This window comes from Macaca fascicularis, chromosome 1 (assembly GCF_037993035.2).
Source record: "Macaca fascicularis isolate 582-1 chromosome 1, T2T-MFA8v1.1".
Taxonomy (NCBI): domain Eukaryota; kingdom Metazoa; phylum Chordata; class Mammalia; order Primates; family Cercopithecidae; genus Macaca; species Macaca fascicularis.
This window is the reverse complement of record NC_088375.1, coordinates 183,020,086-183,043,827: the sequence shown is the minus strand read 5'-3', so window position 1 is coordinate 183,043,827 and position 23,742 is coordinate 183,020,086. Positions and strand designations below refer to the sequence as shown.

At 38.7% G+C, this 23,742-nt stretch overlaps 1 protein-coding gene and 1 non-coding gene across 22 annotated transcripts in view; one reads left to right on the top strand and one right to left on the bottom strand.

Annotated features, from left to right (window-relative positions):
- Window positions 1-23,742, top strand: part of OSBPL9 (oxysterol binding protein like 9) — a 167,864-nt gene that overhangs the window by 79,281 nt on the left and 64,841 nt on the right. For all 21 annotated transcript variants that reach the window (XM_074006814.1, XM_074006808.1, XM_005543387.3 and 18 more), the window contains one exon: window positions 12,209-12,285. In XM_074006814.1, the coding sequence (XP_073862915.1) occupies window positions 12,209-12,285 (77 nt within the window). The remainder of the gene's footprint in view (window positions 1-12,208; window positions 12,286-23,742) is intronic.
- LOC123571158 (small nucleolar RNA SNORA26) lies at window positions 23,097-23,218 on the bottom strand. The gene has a single exon (XR_006695327.1). It is a non-coding gene; the product is annotated as a small nucleolar RNA SNORA26 (small nucleolar RNA).

Genomic DNA, 23,742 nt, shown 5'->3' with positions numbered 1-23,742 from the left:
CATATTCCTATTCAAATGTGTATAATATAGAAAATGTGATTAGATATGTAATAAATGAGCAAAGATTATAAAATCCTGAAAATATATTTTACATACTAAATACTGTTTTCCTCTGTGCACACCTTGTATTGTTTCCAAATAAGCCAGGCATTATTGGGAATTAGGAGTTACCAGTAATCTCTTCTCTACTAATTTTCTCTGGCAAATTGTTCTCTGGATTAGTAGAACTTGTTTTCTCTGTTGGATTGATAGAACATGTGATAATAATAACATATTGGTATTTTCATATATGTCAGGCATTGTGGTAAATATTGTATGGATTAATTATCTCATTTAAATCTCACAACTGTATAAGATCTAGGTGCTATTACCATCCCCATAGGTAATATTATTATTCTTAGATTATAGATGAGAAAAGTAAAGCTTAGAGAATTTAAGTACCTTGCCCAAGGTCAGAATGAATAAGGTCAAAGCTAGGTATCAGACCAGGATTTGGACCCAAGAGTCAGCCCTCTTGGCCTTTACACTGTGCAGCTTAAGAGATACTAAAAAGCAATAGCTTTGTGGGACATTGGGGTGGCTTAGCGTAGTGTTTTCCAAACTGGATTGCAGTCCATTAATGGATTATAAAGCTCTATTTAGTGGGCCCAAAATCAGCATTTAAAAAAAATGAATTACGACAGAAAAATATCAATGTGTATGGCATATAATAATAACAAGCACTCTTTTATGAAACAAATGTTCCAGTTTATATGTATGTGTGTATGTACAGATATGTGTGTATATGTATATATGAATTGGGTGATGTTATAAAATGTACTTCTTATTGTGGGTCACAGTCAAACAAAATTTGGAGCCCACTGGTTTAGAGGATGGAAAGCAAGCTGGAAAATATAATGAACAGAAGTGGTAGCTGCTAGAGAAGAAATTCTAGAGATAAACTGAATGTATAAATAACATTATAAAAAAAGGGAAGAAGAGTTAACTTGTTTATATGTTTGGTAAAATACTGTAGTACTCAAAGTTGTTTTAACTGACTCATTAAGTTAGGCCCTTTTTGGTAGGGATTCACTCAGAGTTAGTATAGCTTTAATTTTACTTCTAGAGAGCTGCCCCTGCAGGTGGTTTGTGAATTGTGTATATCATTACTGTATTTTTATTTCTCATATGAACAATTTGTTGTGATTGAATAATAACCAGACATCTCTGGTGCTTCATAGACACAAAGCCCTTTTTTCTATTAGATCCAATAGAGTAGAGGTTTGTTTACTGATATGCTAGGAGAATGGGAGAAGGTGGATTAGATTAGTCAGAATAATATTAACTCTTGAATTTTCAGCTGAAAGGGAGAATTTAGTTCAACTTCCAATTTTAAGGTGCAAAATGAATATTCATTTTTTCGGGACTATCATAAAACAGCACAAAAATACATATTCAGGTAATACAAGTGGCTTATTAAAGTCAACACTAGAAAAAAGTAGCAAAGCTACATGTATACATTAGTCCTGCTCCTGCTCCTGTATAGTAATTTGCTCTCATTTTTTTGTATAGTATAGTAATTTGCCCTCGTTTGTTTAGTCTGTCTTTTTTACCTGGAATGTCTTCCCTGTCAGTGCCCTGCCTTCTCCAAATACCCCCACTTCTTTCTTTCTCTCTCTCTCCCTCTCACCCAGACACACACATGTACACTCACATACCTTTGCCTCTAGTTTCTGTTCAGTTTTAAAACTCAGCTTTAATTTCCTTGCCTCAGAAGCTTTCCCTGAGTTAACCTTTACAAACACAAATCTATTTATTTATTTTGATGCTCAAATTGCCCTCAGTTTGGCCAGAGGAATCCTATTTAAGCTGACTTCTGTATCCTTTTAACATGCCCCTGTCATTCTTTAAGTATTTCCTTACTTTCTGACACAAAAAGACATTCCAGGCTCATTTTATACATTCTCTGTCCTAGTTCTGGAATCAGCTGTTTTTCCAGGGAGGGCTGGTTTCTTCTAATGGAAATGATATTTAGAAATCAACACCTAGTACTAGGTTTAGTTACTGCTTATAAAGTGTTATGGCTCCCAGGCCCTCTGGAGAGCTAAGAAACGTATGAATGTTACATACATAGGGGTGTGTGTATGTGTACATATGTGTACATCCATGTTCATATTTATTTCCATCTGTGTTTATCTACATGTATATTGAAAACCATGATGAGGTCATGCTGATACCTCTAGTTATAGGCTATCACAACAGAAATAATTCTGTTTTTTCCCTTACCATATTTAACTCTATTTTCCAAAAGTGAGAAAAACTTTATCTTTGTTGTATTTACTATTTGATCAATCCTTCTGTATGTAATTATTTTCCAGTCATCCACCTCCCTTTGTAAATGTCACTGTCACTCCATTTAGCCTTGGAAACCTTGTGCCATGCAGAGTCTGTTCACTGCAACGTGGACACCTTCCTTCCTTTTCTTGGGTTCTGACTCCTCGTATTGGACTTTCCCATTGTGTAGCTTCCCTCTTCCTCTTGCTTTGGGCTCTCATGCCCTATGGTAGGCTGTGCCTTTACATGATGTGCCTCTTCACCCTATTCAGGCTCTGATGTCCTGAGCCGGATTTTCCACCCATTTGGTACAGTACTTTTAACTAAACTACAGAGCTCATTTGAATTTTCTCTCTAGTGCTCCTTTTCTGTTCCAGGATTCAATCCAGGATGCCACATTGCTGTTAGTTGTAATAGTTCTTTATTTGTTTTTTATCTTTTATGACCTTGACATTTTTTATGAATATTGGTCAGTTATTTTGTAGAATATCTCTCATTTTGGATTCATCTGATATGTTCTCATGATTTGATTGCAATTATGTATTTTTGGCAAGAATACCACAAAAATGATGCTGTTTCCTTGTCTCAGTGGATTGTACTGGGAGGTATAGGATGTCCATTAATCTTATTGCTGGTGATGTTAACCTTGATCACTTGATTAAGATAGTGTACCAGATTTTTCCATTGTAAAATTATTATGTATTCATTTAGGGGAGATACTTTTTTCTCTTGTGGGAGATACTTTGAGTCTATGCCAATTTCCTGTTTCTCCTCACTTTTGCCTACTGGTTTGAGTCATCAGTGGATCTTGCCTGAAGTAATTATTGCTGTGGTGTTGATCTAATGGTCTAATTTTTCTCAGTCCTTCTACACTTCTTCATTGTATTTTTTTTTTTTTGAGATGGAGTCTCCCTGTTGTCGCCTGGGTTGGAGTGCAATGGCACGATCTCGGCTCACTGCAACTTCTGCCTCCCGGGTTCCAGCAATTCTCCTGCCTCAGCCTCCCGAGTAGCTTAGATTACAGGCACGCACCACCACGCCCAGGCTAATTTTTGTATTTTTAGTAGAGACGGGGTTTCACCATATTGGCCAGGCTGGTCTCGAACTCCTGACCTCAGGTGATCCACCGTCTCAGCCGCCCAAAGTGCTGGGATTATAGGTGTTCTCAGCTGCCCAAAGTGCTGGGATTATAGGTGTGAGCCACCATGCCTGGCCCGTTGTAATTCTTCTAAAGGAAGAGATGTCCCATCTCCCCTATTTATTTACTTATTCAATTATTTTATATCAATATTGGACTTCTGGATATTTATTATAGTCTCTCGGTTATAGTCCAGTACTCTGTGAATTTATTTACCTAAAATCATGAGTTCATACTGAAACCTCCAATTGTACTTCGACATCACAAGGTTTATTCTAGCCTTCTCCCTTTCTGTATTTCTAATTTTTTTCTGATAGTGAGAAACCTGGTTCTCATTATCTATAATGTATTCACTTATTTGTAGTTACAGAATTGCTAACCTGTACTCCTATGAAAATAAAATTTACTAACTAGAGTATTATATTTGTATATGGTTCTTTATTTTTTTCCTATCCTTTCACTGTATAGTCAAAATACTGTTTTTCAAAGTTACTTCATGTTTTAGTTTGGGCTGCTATAACAAATTACCATAGATTATGTAGCTTAAACAGCAAACATTTATTTCCTCACAGTTCTGGAGGCTGGACGTTTAGATCAGGATGCCAGCATGTTCAAGTTCTGGTGAAGGCTTTCTTCCAGGTTGCACGGTGAACTTCCTGTCCTTATATCCTTATGTGTTGAAAGGAGAGTGAGACAACTCTGAGGTGCCTCATCACATTAAAGAGGGTTCTACCCTATGACCTAATTACCTCCCACAGGTCTCACCTCATAATACCATCACATTGAAGGTTAGGATTTCAACCTAGGAATTTTGGGGCAACACAAACATTCACTCCATGGCAGTGAGGTTCAATTATGTGAAACATTATGGTTCTGAGAGGCTGAATATATACAAAAAGATATATTCAGATTGTCACTACCTCAATTCTTACTAACCTGTTCCTATTCTTCCTGGCTTCCCATCCTTTCTCACCCATGGCTTGTAAGGTAACCAATTTATTTAGTTTTCTTTAGAATCTCTATATTTCTTTTGCACAAATAAGCAGATACATGTATGTTTTCTGATATTCCTTTTTTCTTATAGTAAAGGCACACTTTGCTTTTTAAAAATATTTTATTTGATGGTATATCTGAAAATCACTCCAAATCACTAAAGAAATCTTCCTCATTCCTTTTTTTTTTTTTTAAGAGATGGGGTCTCACTGTATTGTCCAGGTTCTTTTTGAACTCTTGGGCTCAAATGAGCCTCCCATCTCCTGGGACTGCAGGCGTGTGCTGCTGCAACTGGCTTTTATTCTTTTTGATACCTGCATAGTATTCCTTGATTTATTCAACCACTCTCCTCTGTATGAGTATTTAGGGTGTTTCCAGTACTTTTTTTTTTTTTGGAGACGGAGTTTTGCTCTTGTTGCCCAGGCTGGAGTGCAATGGTGAGATCTCAGCTCACCACAACCTCTGCCTCCCGGGTTCAAATGATTCTCCTGCCTCAGCCTCCCAAGAGTAGCTGGGATTACAGGCATGTGCCACCACACCCAGCTAATTTTGTATTTTCAGTAGAGACAGGGTTTCTCCATGTTGGTCAGGCTCATCTGGAACTCCCGACCTCAGGTAATCCACCTACCTTGGCCTCCCAAAGTGCTGGCGTGAGCCACCGTGCCTGGCCCCAATATTTTAAAATTACAAAAAATGTTGTAGTGAATTACCTTGTTCCATATATATTTTTGTATTGTTAGATGTTGATCGATTTTTTTTTTCACATATTCAGCCAACTTTGTATTTCTAGAATAAACCCAACTTGGACATGATCTATTAATTTTTTACGATCATGGTCATTCATTCATTTTACATTTTATTCTTAGTACTTTCCGCTGGGAGAGCAAGGAGTCATGCATCAGTGTATAGATTGTGCTATTCTATTGTAATGTTTTTATATAGGATTTTTGCATGTCTCTTTATTCTGTTAGATTTGCCTATAATTTTTCACTAATATCAGTCTTGTCAGATTGGTTTCAAAGTTATGCTGGGCTTAAAAAACAGTTGTGGAGTGTTCCCTCTTTTTCCATTATCTGGAAGATTTTGTATTAGAGATTGGCATTATTTTTTTCCTTAAGAATTCTCTGGTGAAGGCTTCTAGGCTTGGATTTTTCTTTGTGGGATGATTTTCAATTATTTTAATATTAGAGTGTTTTTGACCTACCAAAAGGGTACTTTCCTGTGGCACAATCTAATAGTTATAGCACTATCTAATTTTTAAATTTGTTATTGTGGTAGTTTTGGTAAATCGTATTTCTTTAAATAATACTTTCCACTTAATTAAAATGTTCAGTTTTATAGTCAGAGAATTATGAATATGTGCATCAGTTGTGGTGTCCTCTTTCTCATTCATGACATTAATGATCTGTGCCATCATGTTTATGTTGTCTTGGTCCCTTCTTCCTCCTGTCAGTTTTGTTAGAAGTTGATCAATTTCATTAGTTATTTTAGGTAACCAACTTAGGCTTTAGTGACCTATCTATTGAATGTTTGCCCTCTATCTCATTAATTTATGTTATTTATCATTTCCTTTTCTACTCATTTTGAAATTCTTGTTGTTTTCAGCCTTTTTGCTTTTATATATGTGTGTGTGTATATATATATGCATTATATATATATATGCATTTAAGGCTACAGATTTCCCTTTATGCACTACTTTAACTGTATCCAATGAATTTCAATATGTCATATTTTCATTTATTCAGTTCTACATGTTTTCTAATTTCTAGTGCAGATATTTTTTCCTGACCTATGGATTATTTAGAAGTATTTCTTCTTAAAAAATTCAAAACATCTCAGTATTTTATTTTTCTTTCTTTCTCTTTTTGGCTGCATACAGGGGACTTTATTGATGGTATGTGACAAGGTGGGGCCTTCCAGGCGCCACCCTCTTCAGGGGGTCTGGCATGGAAACTGTGTCAAGAAGAGATTTTTGCATATCTGTTTATTCTGTTAGATTTGAGTGCAGCAGGTATTCCCCAGCAGCCGAGGTCCTCTCTTGTCCTTTAGTGCTCTTGCTGGGGCTGGTGGTCCTGGGCACTTACTCCTTGGAGGCAATGTGGACCATGAGGTCCACCACCCTGTTGATGTAGCCAGATTCATTTTCATTGTCATACCAGGAATTGAGCCTGACAAAGTAGTCATTGAGTGCAGTGCTAGACCCATCATGGAAGGTGGAAGAGTGGGTCTCTCTTAAAGTCGGAGGAGACAACCAGGTGTTCAGTATAGCTCAGGATGCCCTTGAGGGGGCCCTCCAGTGCCTGCTTCACTACCTTCTTAATGTCATCATATTTGGCAGGGTTTTCTGGATGGCAGATCAGATCTGACACGTAGGTGGTGGGGACATGGAAGACCATGCCAGTGATCTTCCCATTCAGCTTGGGGATGACCTTGCCCACAGCCTTGGCAGCACCAGTAGATACAGGGATGATCTTGAGAGCCTCATGGTCGTCATGCCATAGTTTCCCAGAGGTACCATCTACCCACGTCTTCTGGGTGACATTGATGGCATGGACTGTGGTCATGAGTCCCTCCACAATGCCAGAGTTGTCACGGATGACCTTGGATAGGGGGGTGATCAACTGGTGGTGCAGAAGGCATTACTGAGGATCTCAAAGCTGTTTTCTTACTTCTCATGGTTCATGTCCATCACAAACATGGGGGTGTCAGCAGAAAGGACACAGATAAATACCCTTTTGGCTCTCCCCTCTAAATGAGCTCTAGCCTTCTCCATAGTAGTGAAGATGCTCATGGACCCAACAACATAGCACCAGTGTCACCCCCATTTGATTTTGGTGGGATCTCACTCCTGGAAGATGGTGATGGGATTTCCTTGATGACAAGCTTCCTATTCTCAGCCTTGATGCTGCCATGGAACTTGCCATGGGTGGAGTCATATTGGAACATGTAGACCATGTAGTTGACATCAAAGAAGGGGTCATTGATGACAATAATACCTGCTGTGCCAGAGTTAAATGAAGCCCTGGTGACCAGGTGCCCAATACAGCCAAATCCGTTTTTTCCAGCCTTCACTTTCACCATGGTGTCTCAGGGACACGGCTGGTGCTGCATGAGAAGAGGCGGCTGCCTGTCAAACGAGAGGAGCAGAGAGCATCAAAAACCCTAGATTTTCTAATTAACCTTTTTTTTTTTTAAACTGGTTTTTAGCTTAAATTTCCACTATGATTAGAGAATATATGATTTCAGTCCTTTGATATTTGTTGAGACTTGTTTTAGGGTCCAATATTTGGTCAGTTTTTAGAAATATTCTGTGTTCTGCTTAAAAAGAATATCTGTTTTACATTTGCTATGTTCAGTGTTCTGTATATGCTCATTGAATCAAGTTTATTCATCAGACTGTTTAAATCTTCTATGTCCTTATTAATGTTTCATCTGCTTGCTTTATTAATGAGAGTGATGTAATATGTGCCACTTGTAAGCATCATATACTTTTACAAATCTTAAAGCCTTTGTATTTTAATTAGCACATTTACTTCACTCACATTTAATTATTGATTTTTTAGGCTTAAACATTTGCCATCTTACTGTATGCTTTCTTTCAGTCTTGTATATTCTATTTCTTTTTCTCCTTTCTTGTCAATTTTTGGATTATCTATATTATTGAATTTTTTAATTCAATAATGTTAGAAGTTAAACACTTATAAAGCTTTTCTTTTAGTGATTATTTTAGATATTATAACATAAATCCTTCAGTGATCAAAATCATTGATAATTTTATCTTCTTCCCAAACAATATAAGAAACTTAAAACTTTTTATTCCATTTTCCCTTTTTCAATCTATATGCAGTTGTTTTGTATATACAATCTGTATGCAGTTTAATTTTGCGTATATTTATTTAAAATCCCATGAGAGCCTTTTGGTCCTAGCAGCAGCAGAGCTGAGCAAACAGCTCCCTCCCTCCCTCCGCTGCCCGCTGGCCAGCAGGATGGAACAGGCCACACTCCTTTGTCAAGGACTTACTGGCCGGAGGCATTACCCTCGCTGTTTCCAAGAGGACAGCGACCCGAGTTGAGTCGGTCAAGGCACTGCTGAGGGTGCAACATGCCAGTAAGCAGATTGTGGCGACCCAGTACAAAAGTGTGGTGTGGTGGGCTGCAAAGTCCACATCCCCAAGGGGCAGGGCATTTGTCCTTCTGGAGGGGTGCCTGGCCAGCACCATTCACTGCTTCCCCATGCAAGCCCTCAACTTTGCCTTTAGGGATAAGTACAAGCAGGTCTTTCTGGGAGGCATGCACAAGCACACACAGTTCTGGAGATATTTTGCAGGCAACCTGGCTTCCCAAGGGGCGGCTGGGGCCACCTCCCTGTGCTTCTTCTACCCCCTGGAATTCACCAGAACCCTCCTGGCAGCCAATGTTGGGAAATTGGGCACAGAGTGGGGGCTCAAAAGTCAGATTGCCTGGAGAAGATCAAGCCTGAGGGTGTCTGAGGCCTGTCCGAGGGCTTCAGCGTCTTGGTGCAGGGCATCCATATGTACTGGGCAACCTACCTCAGCGTGTATGATACAGCCAAGAGCATGCTCCCTGACCCCAAGAACACCCACCACATGATGAGCTGGGTGATTGCCCAGGCCATGGCAGTGGCCCACGTGGCCTCCTACCCACTCCTCACAGTGCAGGTGGATGGTGATGCAGTCCAGGCGCAAAGAAGCTGATATTACGTACACAAGTGCCCATGATTGTTGGCAGAAGCTCTCCTACGATGAAGGGGCAAAGCCTTTTTCAAGGGTGCATGGTCCAACATCCTCAGAGGCATGGGGCCAAATCTGGTCCTCTATTATGAGCTGAAGAAAGTCACCTAAGTGCATATGTCTCCTCCATAGAAATGGCAACCCAGAAAATCATGTAGAATACTTAACTATTACACATTATGAACCTTCAATAAATTCCAGTTGTCTTTGTCCTGGCCAGAGATTATATCTGTAGAGGGCTGAGGTAGGCTCTAGAAAAGGGGCTCATTGTGATCACATTCCCCATTGGCACCTGATTCCATGTATTGATTATTGGGGGTGGGAGAATCATGACTTCATTGTGAGCACACAGGCAAGGCAACTCCAGCTCCGACCTAGAGTCCAGATGCTTGTAGGACCTGAGTTGTTTTTAAGTATTTATTTAAATAAAAGGAATTGTATCTCCCATTTGTACTTAAGCACTTGCTCTTCTTTTGCACAGTATTTGTAATTATGTTCTGTGTTAGGCGTGCTGCTGCAAAACAATAAAAACAGGACACTGAGAGCCAGAAAAAGCCCCACAAGATATTAAATATTATGATTGTATATAGAGAATATTTAGTTTTATCCACATACTTATAATTTCTGTTGCTCTTCATTCTGTGCAGCTCCTACCACCTTCCATCAGGCATTGTTTATGCCTAGAAAAGAATACTTTTTAGAATTTTTTTAAATGAGCATCTGCTGATAGCAGATTCTGGTTTTGTGAATCTGAAAATGAGTTTATTTCATCTTAATTCTTAAAGGATATATTTCAGTGAATTATAAATTGACAGTTATTCTCTTTTAGCCATTAAATATCATACTGTATTGTCTCCTGGTTCTCATTGTTTCTTTTGAGAGCCTAGCTTAATTTAATTGTTTTGTTTTTTTTTTTTTTGAGACGAGTCTTGCTCTATCGCCTAGGCTGGAGTGCAGTGGCGCGATCTTGGCTCACTGCAAGCTCCGCCTCCCGGGTTCATGCCATTCTCCTGCCTCAGCCTCCCAAGTAGCTGGGACTACAGGCACCTGCCACTGCACCCGGCTAATTTTTTGTGTATTTTTAGTAGAGACGGGGTTTCACCGTGTTAGCCAGGACAGTCTCAATCTCCTGACCTCGTGATCCACCCGCCTCGGCCTCCCAAAGTGCTGGGATTACAGGCATGAGCCACCACTCCCGGCCTAATTGTTGTTTCTTTAAAAGTAACCTGGCCTTTTTTCTCCCTGACTGTTTTAAAGATACTGCCTATCTTTGGTTTGCAGTAATTTTTACTGAGTTGTGCCCAACTTGTGGATTTCTTTGATTTTATCTTGCTTGGGATTCCTAGGACTTCTGAATGTCTTTAATCAGTTTTGGAAAATTCTCAGCCAGATAGTGCTTCTGTGCCATGCTCTCTTTTGTCTTCTTCTGGGGTTCCAATCACATGTGTGTTATATTTTCTCATACTCTGTGTTGCTTACCCTTTCTTCTGTATTTTCTATCTCTTTGACTTACTGTCTTTTGCTCTGATGGGTTTCTTCTAACTGCTCCCGGTTCTGTAATTGTCTCTTTAGTTGCACTTAATCTGCTGTTAAACTCATCTATTGAATTCTTAATTTTGATTATTTGTCACTTCTGGAATTTATATTTGATTTGATTATTTTATAAATCTAAGTGGAAAAAAACCCCTAAAAATAAAAAAGGAAAAAGTTACGTCATTTATACAATAATCTGGAGCTCCTGTTGATCTGTTTCTATTGTCTTTTGGTTCTCATTTATGTGTGATTTTTGTCTCCAAAAGTGTCTCCATTTATGTGTACTTGGTCATCTTTGCTTATGTGCTAGACATTGTATTTTAAAAATTATTTATGTAAATTTAATTAAGCAGCTAAGATGATGTTATCTTCCTACAGAAAAGATTTTCATTTGCTTTTGCTAGTAGATGCCTGGAGTCACTAACAATCAGGCGTCAAGATTTTTCTGGGTCACTTATATGACCAAGCAATTGTTTTAATTCTAGTTTATCACTACTCCCCCAGAGAAGCTATTTGGGGTCCCAACTAGAACATGGACTGTTTACCACAGCTCCCATTGTTGGTGGGCCCTGGCTTCCAACTTTTGGCCTGAAAAGGCTTGTGTGTTTTTTTTTGTTGTTTGTTTGTTTATTTTTTTTGTTTTAATTTTTATTTATTTATTTATTTTGAGACAGAGTCGCCCTCTGTTGCCCAGGCTGGAGTGCAGTGGCACGATCTCGGCTCACTGCAACCTCCATCTCCCCGGTTCAAGTGATTCTCCTGCCTCAGGCTCCTGAGTAACTAGGATTACAGGGACCCACCACCATGCCCGGCTAATTTTTGTATTTTTAGTAGAGATGGGGTTTCACCATGTTGGCCAGGCTGGTCTTGAACTCCTGACCTCAGGTGATCCGCCTGCCTCAGCCTCCCAAAATGCCAGGATTACAGGCATGAGCCACTGCACCCAGCCGGTTTTTTTGTTCTTAAAGAAGTTTTAGGTTCACAGCAAAATTGAACAGAAAGTAGAGTTCTCATATGCTGACTTCCCCCACATATTGACAAGCTTTTAAGTGCATTGTCCAGTGTGCAATTCCTCTCCTGGAATTTGCAATGCCTCCATGAGAAATGTCCCTAAATACAAGGTTTATCTTCTAGATTGTCTTCTCCCAGATCTTGGCTTGATAATTCTTTATTACCTTGTTGGTTTGTGATGCCTTCAACCAGTTGTTTTTTAAAAATCAGTCTAGCTTTTCTAGTTGTTCTCAGTGGGAATGTTGGTCTGAACTATGTAGCCTGCTATTATTGAACACAATTATTCCCTTTCTTATAAATTGTTGCAAGTAGATTGCATATCTGTAAAAGATAGCTGAACCAATTAAGGAAATGGTACAACTAAAAACCTTTTCTGTTAGCCATCATAGTTTTAAAATTATACTTTCAAATATGGAGATATATTATATAAATTAAACTTTTAATTTTAATGTATAATCTTTTATTCCAGCTCGTGATGCTGATGAGCGAGAGAAGTGGATCCATGCCTTAGAAGAAACGATTCTTCGACATACTCTTCAGCTTCAAGTAAGGATCTTTACGTGGCTTCCAGATAGTTCATTAGTTGTTGCTTTCTTTTTTTGTCTGTTTTCTGTTTGTTTGTTTTTTAATAACTGTGATGTGATGTAATAGGAACTTACAATTTCTGAGTTGTTTATTTTTCCTTTACAGTGTTATAATATATAGTAAAGTTATACTCATTTATTTTCTCCTGCTTTCTGCAGGGTAAAATACTGATTTTTGTCTAGCTGAAAGTGAAATTCTATGTTAAAATATGCCAGATTCATTTTAAAAATTTAATATCTGTAGTCAGTTATCGATACAACCAAATTACATAATTATGCATGATAATAGGTAAGTGCTGAGAAGTTCACCTCATTTTCTTGTTAAAGGATTTGGCTATTACCATATGTGTCAGTTAGTACTCTTTCATATGGTAGTGGAAGAAAACTGAACCCAAATTGATTCATGAAGAAGAAAGTAAATCTGGTTAGATGTGGTTTGAATTAGGTAATTCATGTCATGAGGACTCAGATCTCCCATCTCTATTTCTAGGTTCCACTTCTTTTGCATTGGCTTCATTTTCGGATAGGTTCTCCCTTGGTGATGATAAGGTGGTCGTAGCAATGTTAGCCTCACATTTTTGGAACTGAGTCCCTAGGAGGCTATTCTTTCTAGACCTTAATAGGAGTAATACAATTATTGCTGATCACCTTAGCTTTGGCCATGTGTCGAATCCTGACCAGTCACAATTTCACAGTCATAGATTCTACCCTGGAGCTGCGAAGTTACTGGCCTCACTAGAAACACATTGCTGATAGGGTGGAAGGTGTGTTCATCCTACCCCACCCCACCCACACCAAAGTCAGAATAGAGAAAAACAGATTTTGGGTGACATGCAACTAATATCTGCCGTACTACACTGAAGATACTTTTCTATGTTTATTCTCCAATGAAAGAGCTTATATTTGTGGCACATAGGGGATTTTGTTTTATTTTAATTTAGAAAATTTAATTGTAGAAAACATGTTTTATAACCCTTTCTGTCTACTTTGTTCTACATCAGGAATTGACTTGTTTAGATAAGGTGGCATAGGGTATCTTAGGCTCTACAAAATAGTAAACCCCCCATCACTTGAAAGTGTTCAAGTAGAAGCTTAGAAAACATTGTTCAAGGATGTGGTTATTAAGGGACTTTAAGAAATGAATATGAAATTGAAGTAGGAAATCTTTAGCCACTCTACGAGTTATGCTTTTTAAAAGCAATTTGTAATTACTGTAGATTTCTTTTAAATTTAGGCAGTTTCATACATGACTATAGCATCATTTTAGCAAATTTGTGATCCTGTAAGAGGAGAATAAGTGTTTTTTATTTGTTTGTTTTTTGTTTTCTTGAGACAGAGTCTCACTTTGTCCCCCAGAAAGTAAATCTAGTTAGATGTGGTTTGTCTCGGCTCACTGCAACCTCCACCTCCTGGGTTCAAGCAATTCTCCTGCCTCAGCCACCACACCTGGCCTAAGAGGGGAGGATAAGTGTTTTAATGATCATATTAGACTGAATGTGGCAGATGACATTTCCCCTCGTGGTTGATTAGACTGACATTCAACATTCAACAAGAGCCACCTGCCCTTGGAGGCATTTCTGCCATTATACCCCTACGTAAACCTTCTAGAGTGCTATTACTTACTTGCTTTCCTTCAAATAAGTTTTTTCATTTTTGGCCTCCACATTCTTGTGTGTGATGTCTTTTCTCTGTGAAATGTCTTCTACCCTTTTCTTCAAAGCCTAGTTTAGAACTGACCTCTTCGATGAAGACTGGCCTCTGCCGACTGGCCTTTCCTTCCCCAGTCCCCCAAGTTCAAAATGATCTCTTTCCTTTGAATACTATAGTATTTGCACAATTCACTAACTCCTTATCATATTCTTCTTGTTTATCTGTTGTCAGCTGATGTTGACATCATAAGTTCAGGTTCCTAACTAGATCCAATATTGGAGTTTTTCAGCTTTTGCTAAGAAGAGAGCTTGTATGTTTTTGGGAATAATGGGGAGAAAAAGATAATTTTGAGAAGTCTTAGACTTCTAATAGCTTTAATATTTAAAAGTACATGTAATACAAGAGGTTTTTTCCCCTAAACTTCATGCATAGAGAAGATAGGACATTTAGAAATATAGAATTAATGTTCATTTGACTGGCAAAAGATTATCTTCTCAGAGGTGGCGAAGTGTGGTAAAGAACTTCGCTCTAGAGCCAGAATGTCTGTGTTTGTATCCCAGAGCCCACCACTTATATTTAACCATTAACATTCAACGTACTGTCTCTGAGTTGCAGTGGCCTCATCTATAAAATGGGGATAATAAGAGTACCTACTTCATAGAGTTGTTTTAGTGATTAAATAAACTAACGTAAACTTGCTAGAACTTGATAGACTAACATTAGATGAGAACTGGTGGAAATAATGCCTGACTGTAGTAAGAACTTGGTAAATGTTACTAACACAACTGCTGTTCCTACCATTCCCTCTGCCAGTGCCTGGTATTCAGTAGCACTCAGTAAATGTTAGTTAAATGAAGAAATAATTGAAGGAATGAATGAACAAACGGTTGATGAAGAGATTGCTTGTTTATTGAATATTTTGAGATGTATAACATACTGTCTGTTAGGAACTGTGGGATGGGCACTCACAGAGCTGTCTTCTATAGGGGTATAGGAGAGGAGACGCAATGATCTCAGCAACCTACCTTTAAAACATATCCTAATATCTACTGCCATGTTAGGTTCTCTTCTTTTGCTTTTTAAAAAAAATTTTTTTCACGAAAGTCTTATGTGTATTCCCCCGCCCACTTCAGTTTAAAGATAAGGAAGCTCCTACTACATAGTAGTGCTTCCCAGTCTAATTCTTGACCTCATGGTATTTATATGTACTTTTTTTTTTTTTTTTTTTGGAGACAGGGTCTCACTCGTTGCAGTGGCACAATCACAGCTCACTGCAACCTCTGCCTCCCCTGCACAAGTGATCCTCCCACCTCAGCCTCCTGAGTAGCTGGGACTACAGGCATGCACCACCACGCCTGGCTAATTTTTGTATTTTTTTGTAGAGATGGGGTTTTGCCATGTTGGCCAGGCTGGTCTGGAACTCCTGGGCTCAAGCCATCTGCCCACCTTGGCCTCCGAGAGTGTTGAGATTATAGGCATAAGCCACCATGCCCAGCCATGTTTTCCTTTTTCATTGAACTTTATCTCTCCTTTAGCCATTAAACTCCACTGCATTGGTCTTGTCATTATTAAGAGCTAAACCACCTGTAAAATATTAAGTTAAAAAGTGTTTTCTTCGACAACAGTTTTCTTATCTTCATCTTCTTCTGTCACTTTACATCTGAACTTTTAAATTCTCTCATTTTGGTCTGACCCCTACTTCTCCATTTTTCCTGGCCATTTAATACTTTCCTGTTTTGCTCATCCCATTTCCCAATGGAGACCTTCTGGTCTGCTGCTTTATCATTGCTTTTGTTAGAAGACATACAAATGGCAAGGGGGTATATGAAAAGGTGCCTAACATCATTGATCATCAGAGAAATGTAGACCAAAACTACAATGAGATACCATTTCATCCCAGTTAAAACGGTTTTTATTTTCCCCTGAAAGACAGGCAATAACAAAATGCTGGTGAGGATGTGGAGTAAAGGGAACCCTCATACTCTATTGGTAGGAATGTAAATTAGTACAGCCACTGTGGAGAACAGTTTTGAAGGTTCCTCAAAAAACTAAAAATAGAGCTACCACATAATCCAGCAATCCGACTGCTAGGTATAGATCCAAAAGAAAGGCAGTCAATATATAGAAGAGATACCTGTACACCCAGGTTTATTGCAGCACTATTCACGATAGCCAAGATTTGGAAGCAACCTAGGTGTCCATCAACAGATGAATGGATAAATAAAACGTGGTACATAAACACAATGGAGTACTATTCAGCTGTGAAAAAGAATGAAATCCTGTCATTTGCAATCCTGTCTTGAATAGAACTGGAGGTCATTATGTTAAGTGAAGTAAGACAGGTACAAACTTCACATGTTCTCACTTATTTGTGGGAGCTAAAAATTAAAACAATCGAACTTCATGGAGCTAGAGAATAGAATTATGGTTACCAGAGACTGGAAGGGTAGTTGGGCATATAAGTGTGGGGGGAGTGGGGATGGTTAATGGGTACAAAAAAAATAGAACGAATAAGATCTACCTGATAACACAACAGGGTGACTATAGTTAACAATAATTATACATTTAAAAATAACTAGAAGAGTATAATTAGATTATAACACAAAAGATAAATGCTTGAGGTGATGGATATCTATCTACCCTGATGTGATTATTACTTATTTCATGCCTATATCAAAATATTTTATACTCCAAAAAATATATATCTGCCATGTACCCACAAACATTTAAAAATATATATATTGTTTCTGCTATCACCTTTAGAATTTCTTGACTGGATAGTTCGTCTGTATACCATTCTGGTCTTCATTCCCCAGGGCCCCTGTTGTCTGGTTTTTCTGCTTCTAGAACTGTTAGAGGTCACAAAAGCAAGATGGTTGTATCTATCACAATTTTTGTCTGACTTTAACTGGATATCTGTTACAATTTAATAGTCATCTTATTGACTTCTTGTTGGTTTCCAATTGAATCCTCACAGTGGACTTTTTTCATTGTATTCAGAAGCCTGTTCCCTTCTTCATAAATCAAGGCTTTCTTCTTCAACAGTTCGTAGTGACTTCACCTATACTTTATTTCTCTGCTTTGAATATTTCAAAGAAAAAATATTTTTGCTCTTTCCCAAGGTTAACACTACGTACATTCACTTGACCACATGATGTTTTCTTGGAGATTGTGACCTAATTCCATCACCCTTCAGCAGCCCCCACCATTTTCATGGATTCAGCTAAACCTTCTGTAAGATGACTCTTCCCCCCTCCCCCCCAATCTTTATATCTCTTTTGATATGTAGCTTTAGTCTTACTTTTTTTCCTTTTGGATTTTGCCAGTTAGATGTCTCCCTAGAATTCCATTTCAGCATGGCTAAGACTGAGCTTGTCTTCTCTTTCCTCCCCAAAGGAAATTGTGATTAGGGTAGACTGAAGATGACAGAAGGAAACTAAGATCTTCTTCGTCCTTTCAACTCCTATGGAAGCTGAGTTCCAGTAGTCATTCTAAATTTGTTGTGTGTCAGCTTATGGTATCTTTTCATGTCTTTACATTCCGCCAAAGAGGGAGTTCCTTGAAGGGGAGACCAGAGAGCGTGCTGTGCTTCTTAATCCCCTCTTTCTTAACCAGTAAGAGGCATTCAGTAGCTATCTGATGATACTGATTAATAGAGGGGAACTTTTCAGGTTGTGGTTTTTTTTTAACCCTAGTAAGCTTTAGTACAAACTAAATGCTGAGAGATTATCAAGTAAGGGATTGGTCACCACAAGAAGACTCAGGATGTTACATCCTATAGTTTTATAGTATCTTATATTGTACAAAATAAAATGAGTTATAGCAGCTTATCTGGATGTCATACAGGTATAAAAATCAGTTTTATAAACTTGGGTAAATTGGGGCCCATTTTAGAAAAACTCTTGCAGGCTGCGAATGCCAATATATAAGTAAAGTATTATATCATAATATTATTTAATGTGGGCAAACATAAAGCCAGGTATAAATTTCTTAGGTTTAAAATTTAATATAACTATATATCCAAAAGAAAATTTCAAGTTAAAGATAATATAAAGCAATACAATCTAAATTAACATTAATTTAATGTGATGAATGTTATTGCCTTGCTAAAAGTGGGTCACTACTCACAATGTGCAAATGGTACTCACTGTTAGGATGTAGATTCGTTTAAACTATGGCATACATACACTACCATGTGGAACATGGTGATGTGTTCTCTGTTCTAACTACTGGGAAGCCTTCCTTGGCATAGCACATGTCATGGGGTCACTTGGCTTTAACTTCACATAGATATACCATTTACTTGGTCAGTGTCACTTCTGTGACAAGTAGTATATTGTGCCAATTTGATTATAAGTACAAATATGGGCAATGAAGTAACTTGGTTTCAAGGTTGTTACTAAGCTGAGTAACTGTGTGGCTATACTAATTTTTATAGGCTATTAGAAATGAAAACACAGGAGATTGTTGTAGAGACTTTAGATTCAAGTTTGAAGATGCTTACGCAGATGTTTAATTGAGTTGTATAGACCTTTATGTTTCTTTTCTTTTCTTTCTTTCTTTTTTTTTTTTTTTTTTTTTTTGAGACAGAGTCTCACTCTGTCACCCAAGCTGGAGTGCAATGGTGCGATCTCGGCTCACTGCAACCTCCGCCTCCCGGGTTCGAGCAATTCTCCCACCTCAGCCTCCCTAGTAGCTGGGATTATAGGTGTGCACCACCATGGCTGGCTAATTTTTTGTATTTTAGTAGAGACAGGGTTTCACCATGTTGTCAAGATGGTCTCAATCTCCTGACCTCATGATCCGCCCACCTCAGCCTCCCAAAGTGCTGGGATTACAGGCGTGAGCCACCGCCCCGGCTGACCTTTATGTTTCTTAACTTTATGCTATACATGAGTTGATATTTCAAAAATTTAAATGGTTTCTATGATTATTCTTTGGGCTAAAAAACTGGGCATTAATTGTCCTCATATGTATTGTTTTTGTAGCTACTTCATGTAGATTTTATTTTTGGTGGTTATCAAAGTGGAATTTTATTTATTTGTTTGTTTGTTTGTTTGTTTGTTTGTTTTGAGACAGAGTCTCATTCTGTTGCCCAGACTAGAGTACAGTGGTGCAATCTCAGCTCACTGCAGCCTCAACCTCCCAGGCTCAAGCAGTACTCTTGCCTCAGCCTTCTAAGTAGCTGGGACTACAGGCATGCACCACCACACCCGGCTAGTTTTTTGTATTTTCAGTAGAGACGGGGTTTTACCCTATTGGCCAGGCTGGTCTTGAACTCCTGGCCTCAAGTGATCCACCTCCCTCAGCCTCCCAAGGTATTGGGATTACAGGCATGAGTTACCACACCTGGCTGAAATTGGAATTTCATTGGTACTGCCTGTAATTTTATGTTTTTTTTTTTTTAATTTTTATTTATTTATTTATTTATTTTTTGCCGTCACTAGCTTTTATCTAAAGCCCCTAGAGAGAAGGGCCATGATACCTTGTATACAAGGGTATAAGAGTATACAAGGGAACAGGGAGGGCTGAAGGGAACAGGGTGGGCTGGAATAAGCCTCATTAGAAATACTATTGAGTCTGTGGGTAAAACATTATTATACGAAAAGGAGATGTGGTTTTAGGGTGGTGCAATTATTTTTGCACCAGCCTAATAGAATTACAAGTCATTATCAATGGAGACATTGTGAAACCTTTTTTTTTTTCCAAAAGAACTATCAAGTATGATAATTACATGTCTGCCCAACTTTCGTTATAGACTAACATAACTTAATTGTATTTAAGGTACAATTTAGGAGAGTTGCTGAAAAATTAATCTTTAGTATTGAGATGCCTTGATTCTACCCTCAGTAGCTATAATGGCTTTTGTGTCTGAGTAGACTAATAAAAATCTTTTGAGCATTTTTCTTGACCGTTAAACTACTTCACTGAAGATTAGCTTTTTGAGCATCCATTTTAATTTCGCAGTATGTAAGGATCTGTTTATCACAACTGTATTGTTTTTCCCTGGCCTCGTTAGATAATATTTTCATATCATGTAGAAAAATGGGTATATTTTTTCTCCCTTGAAGTCCTCTATTTCCCAAAGGAAGTGGTTGCAATATAGATGTGTCACCTCTTCCACAGCAGATGTGTCACCTCTTCCACAGGTAAAGTAAAATGGAGAAGTAGCCAGTAAAATAGTACATGCTCAATGTGGAACATTTAGAGCATACAGGAAAGTTATTTATTTGGTAAATATTTTTAAAGCACTTACTGTGTTTCATGCATTATACTAGTTGTAGAGGATATAATTGAATACAACTACACGTAGCCCTTGACTTTATGGAACTAGTCTAGTATAAAGATTTAAGATTGCCTGGCATGGTGACTTACGCCAGTAATCCCAGCACTTTGGGAGGCCAAATCAGGATTGCTTGAGGCCAGAAGTTTAAGATCAGCTTGGTCAACATAATGAGACCCCATCTCTCAGAAAGAAAGAAAGGAAAGAAAGAAAGAAAGAAAGGAAGAAAGGAAGGAAGGAAGGGAGGGAGGGAGGGAGGGAGGGAGGGAAAGAAAGGAAAGAAAGAAAGGATGGATTTAGTTAGACAATACAAAGCAGTTTCACTCATCTTGTGGCAAGGAGTTATGTATTTCTAATCAAATTTGGCAGCTCAAGCATTTTCAATAAAATCTACATGTTTTTTTCAGAATAAAGTGACCAACGCAGAATGTTACTTGTAAAAATCAGAGCAATAGTTGCTACCTAAAATAATTTTGAAAATTAAGTGGTACTGAAAGGCTCATATAGCAAAAATATGGCCTCCTGTCATTGTACTTTCCTGCTCCCCAGACTCGCCATTTTCAACATTTTTTTAGTAGTTTATTTTGCCATTTCATAGCATAGTACCTGACATTTTATTCAACAGACATTTATTAAGTACCTAATACATGCCATTCCTTGTTTGAAGGGATGCTAAGCATACAGTGGTGAGCAAGGCATTGTGGGGGTGTATAGAGGGTTTTCATTCCTAACCTGGAACCAAATGTTTCCTTCTGTTGGATAACGTGTTAAAAATTGCAAACAGTTTACAAACTTTTGGAACAATGGTGGCCTTGATCATAAAGTAGGAACTGCTTCTACCGTATGTATGCTAGGTGGTGTATTTGTGACATCTGGCTAATGTTTCTATATGGAAATTGGCTGACTTTAGTTTTGAGACTTCTGGGAACCAGTCAGGCAAAATAGTGAAACTGTATATCCTGTTTCCAAGAGTTGTCTTTCAAGGTTATCTGCTTCATTCATTTGGTCTGACTTGCTAGGCAAATGCCTAGGGTAAATATGATTTGATTAACTAACAACAACAGCAACAACAGTTTTATTCTTTTAGAGCAGTTTTAGGTTCACAGCAAAATTGAGCAGAATGTACAGAGATTTTCCCTATACCCTCCCCTACTATCAACATCCCCCACCAGAGTGGTTTGTTACAATTAATGAACCTACATTGACACATCATTATCACTCAAGGTCCATAGTTTACATTAGAGTCCACTCTTGGTGTTGTGTATGGGTTTGGAGGATTTTACAATGACATTTATCCACCATTATAGTGCCATACATAGTAATTTTGCTACCCTAGAAATCCACTGTGCTCCACCTGTTCCTCCTTCCCTCCTGCCTCATCCCTGACAACCACTGAACTTTTTAATGTCTCCATAGTTTTGCCTTTTCCAGAATGTCATATCATTGGAATCACACAGTATGCAGCCTTTTCAAATGGGCTTCTTTCCCTTAGTAATAGGCATTTAAATTTCTTCCTCATCTTTTCATGACTTGATGGCTCATTTCTTTCCCTCCCTCCCTCCTTTCTTCCTTCCCTTCCTTCCTTCCTCTTCTTTCCTCTTTCTTCTTTCTTCCTTTTTTAAGAGACAAGGTATCTCACTCTGTTGCCCAGGCTGGAGTGCAGTGGCACAATCATAGCTCATTGCAGCCTCAAACTCCTGGGCTCAAGTGATCCTCCTGCCTTAGCCTCTTGCGTTGCTGGGATCACAGGCTCCAGATATTTTAGTGCTGAATAATATTTCATTATCTGGATGTACCACCTATCCATTCACCTACTGAAGAATATCTTGGTGGCTTCTCAATTTTGGCAACTATGAGTGAAGTTGCTATAAACATTGTATACAAGTTTTTATGTGGATGTATGTTGTCAACTGCCTTGGGCAAATAGCAAGGAGTGCCATTGTTGGATCATGTGGTAAACATGTCTTTAGTTTTGTACAGAATTCTAGGTTGGTATTTTTTTCTCTGTCAGTCCTTTATTTTATTTGGAGACAGCCTTGCTGTGTCACTCAGGCTAGAGTACAGTGGCGCCAGCCATCTGGGCTCACTGAAACACTCCGCCTCCCAGGTTCGAGCGATTGTTCCTCGGCCTCCTGAGTAGCTGCTATTACAGGAGTGCGCCACCACACCTGCTAATTTTTGTATTTTTAGTAGAGACAGGGTTTTGCCATGTTGCCCAGGCTGGTCTCAAACTCCTGACCTCAAGTGGTTCACCCACCTCAACCTCCCCAAATCCTGGGATTACAGGCCTGAGCTACCGTGCCTGGCCTCTCAGTACTTTAAATAATCATTTCATTCCACTTTTCTTTCTTTTTTTTCTTTTCTTTTTGAGATGGAGTCTCACTCTGTCACCCGGACTGGAGTGCAGTGGCGCAATCTCAGCTCACTGCAACCTCCGCCTCCTGGGTTCAAGCGATTCTCCTGCCTCAGCCTCCCAAATAGCTGAGATTACAGGTGCCCGCCACCATGCCCAGCTAATTTTTTGTATTTGTAGTAGAGACAGGGTTCCACCATGTTGGCCAGGCTGGTCTCGAACTCCTGACCTTGTGATTCTCCTACCTCAGCCTCCCAAATTGCTGGGATTACAGGCATGAGCTACCATGCCCGGCCCACTCTTCTTGCTTACATAATTTCTGAGGAGATGTCAGATGTAATTTTTATTTTTGTTTCTCTATAGGCAAGTTGAGTTGTTTTCCCCCTCTAGCTTCTCTCAGGATTTTTTTCTTTATCTTTGATTTTCAGTAGTTTGAAAATTATTTGCCTAGGTGTCGGAGTTTTTGTTTGTTTGTTTTTGTTTTCTCAGGTGTGACTCCAGAAAGGATCTAAAGAGGAGCTTTACAATCTCTTCTCTGGGGTTTGTGGAGACTTCCTTAACCCTTCTGTGTTAGCCCCTTAAAGCACTGCGTCGACCTTGAAAGGGCACAGGAAAGGGTGTCTATGCCATTTTTATGCCATTTATCCTGCTTGGTGTTTTCTGAGCTTTCTTCATCTGTGGTTTGATGTCTCACATTAATTTGTAGAAATTCTGTCATTGTTTCAAATTTTTCTTCACTTCTTTTCTGTTTCTTCTTCTGGTGTTCCCATTATGCTTTTGTAGTTCTCCTACAGTTATTGGATATTTTGTTCCAGGCTTTTTTTCCCTTTGCTTCTCAGTTTTGTAGGTGTCTGTTGAGATACTCTCAAGCACAGATATTCTTTCCTCAGCTTTGTCTAGTTTACTAATAAGCCCATTAAAGGCATTCTTCATTTCCGTTACAGTCTTTTTGATCAGTAGCATTTTTTTTCATTCTTTCTTAAAATTTCTGTCTTTCTGCTTACATTGCCCATCTGTTCTTGCATAGTTTCTACTTTGTCCATTAGAGTTCTTAGGATATTTATCATAACTATTTCAAATTTCTGGTTTAACAATTCCAACATCCCTGCAACATCCAAGTCTAGTTTCGATGC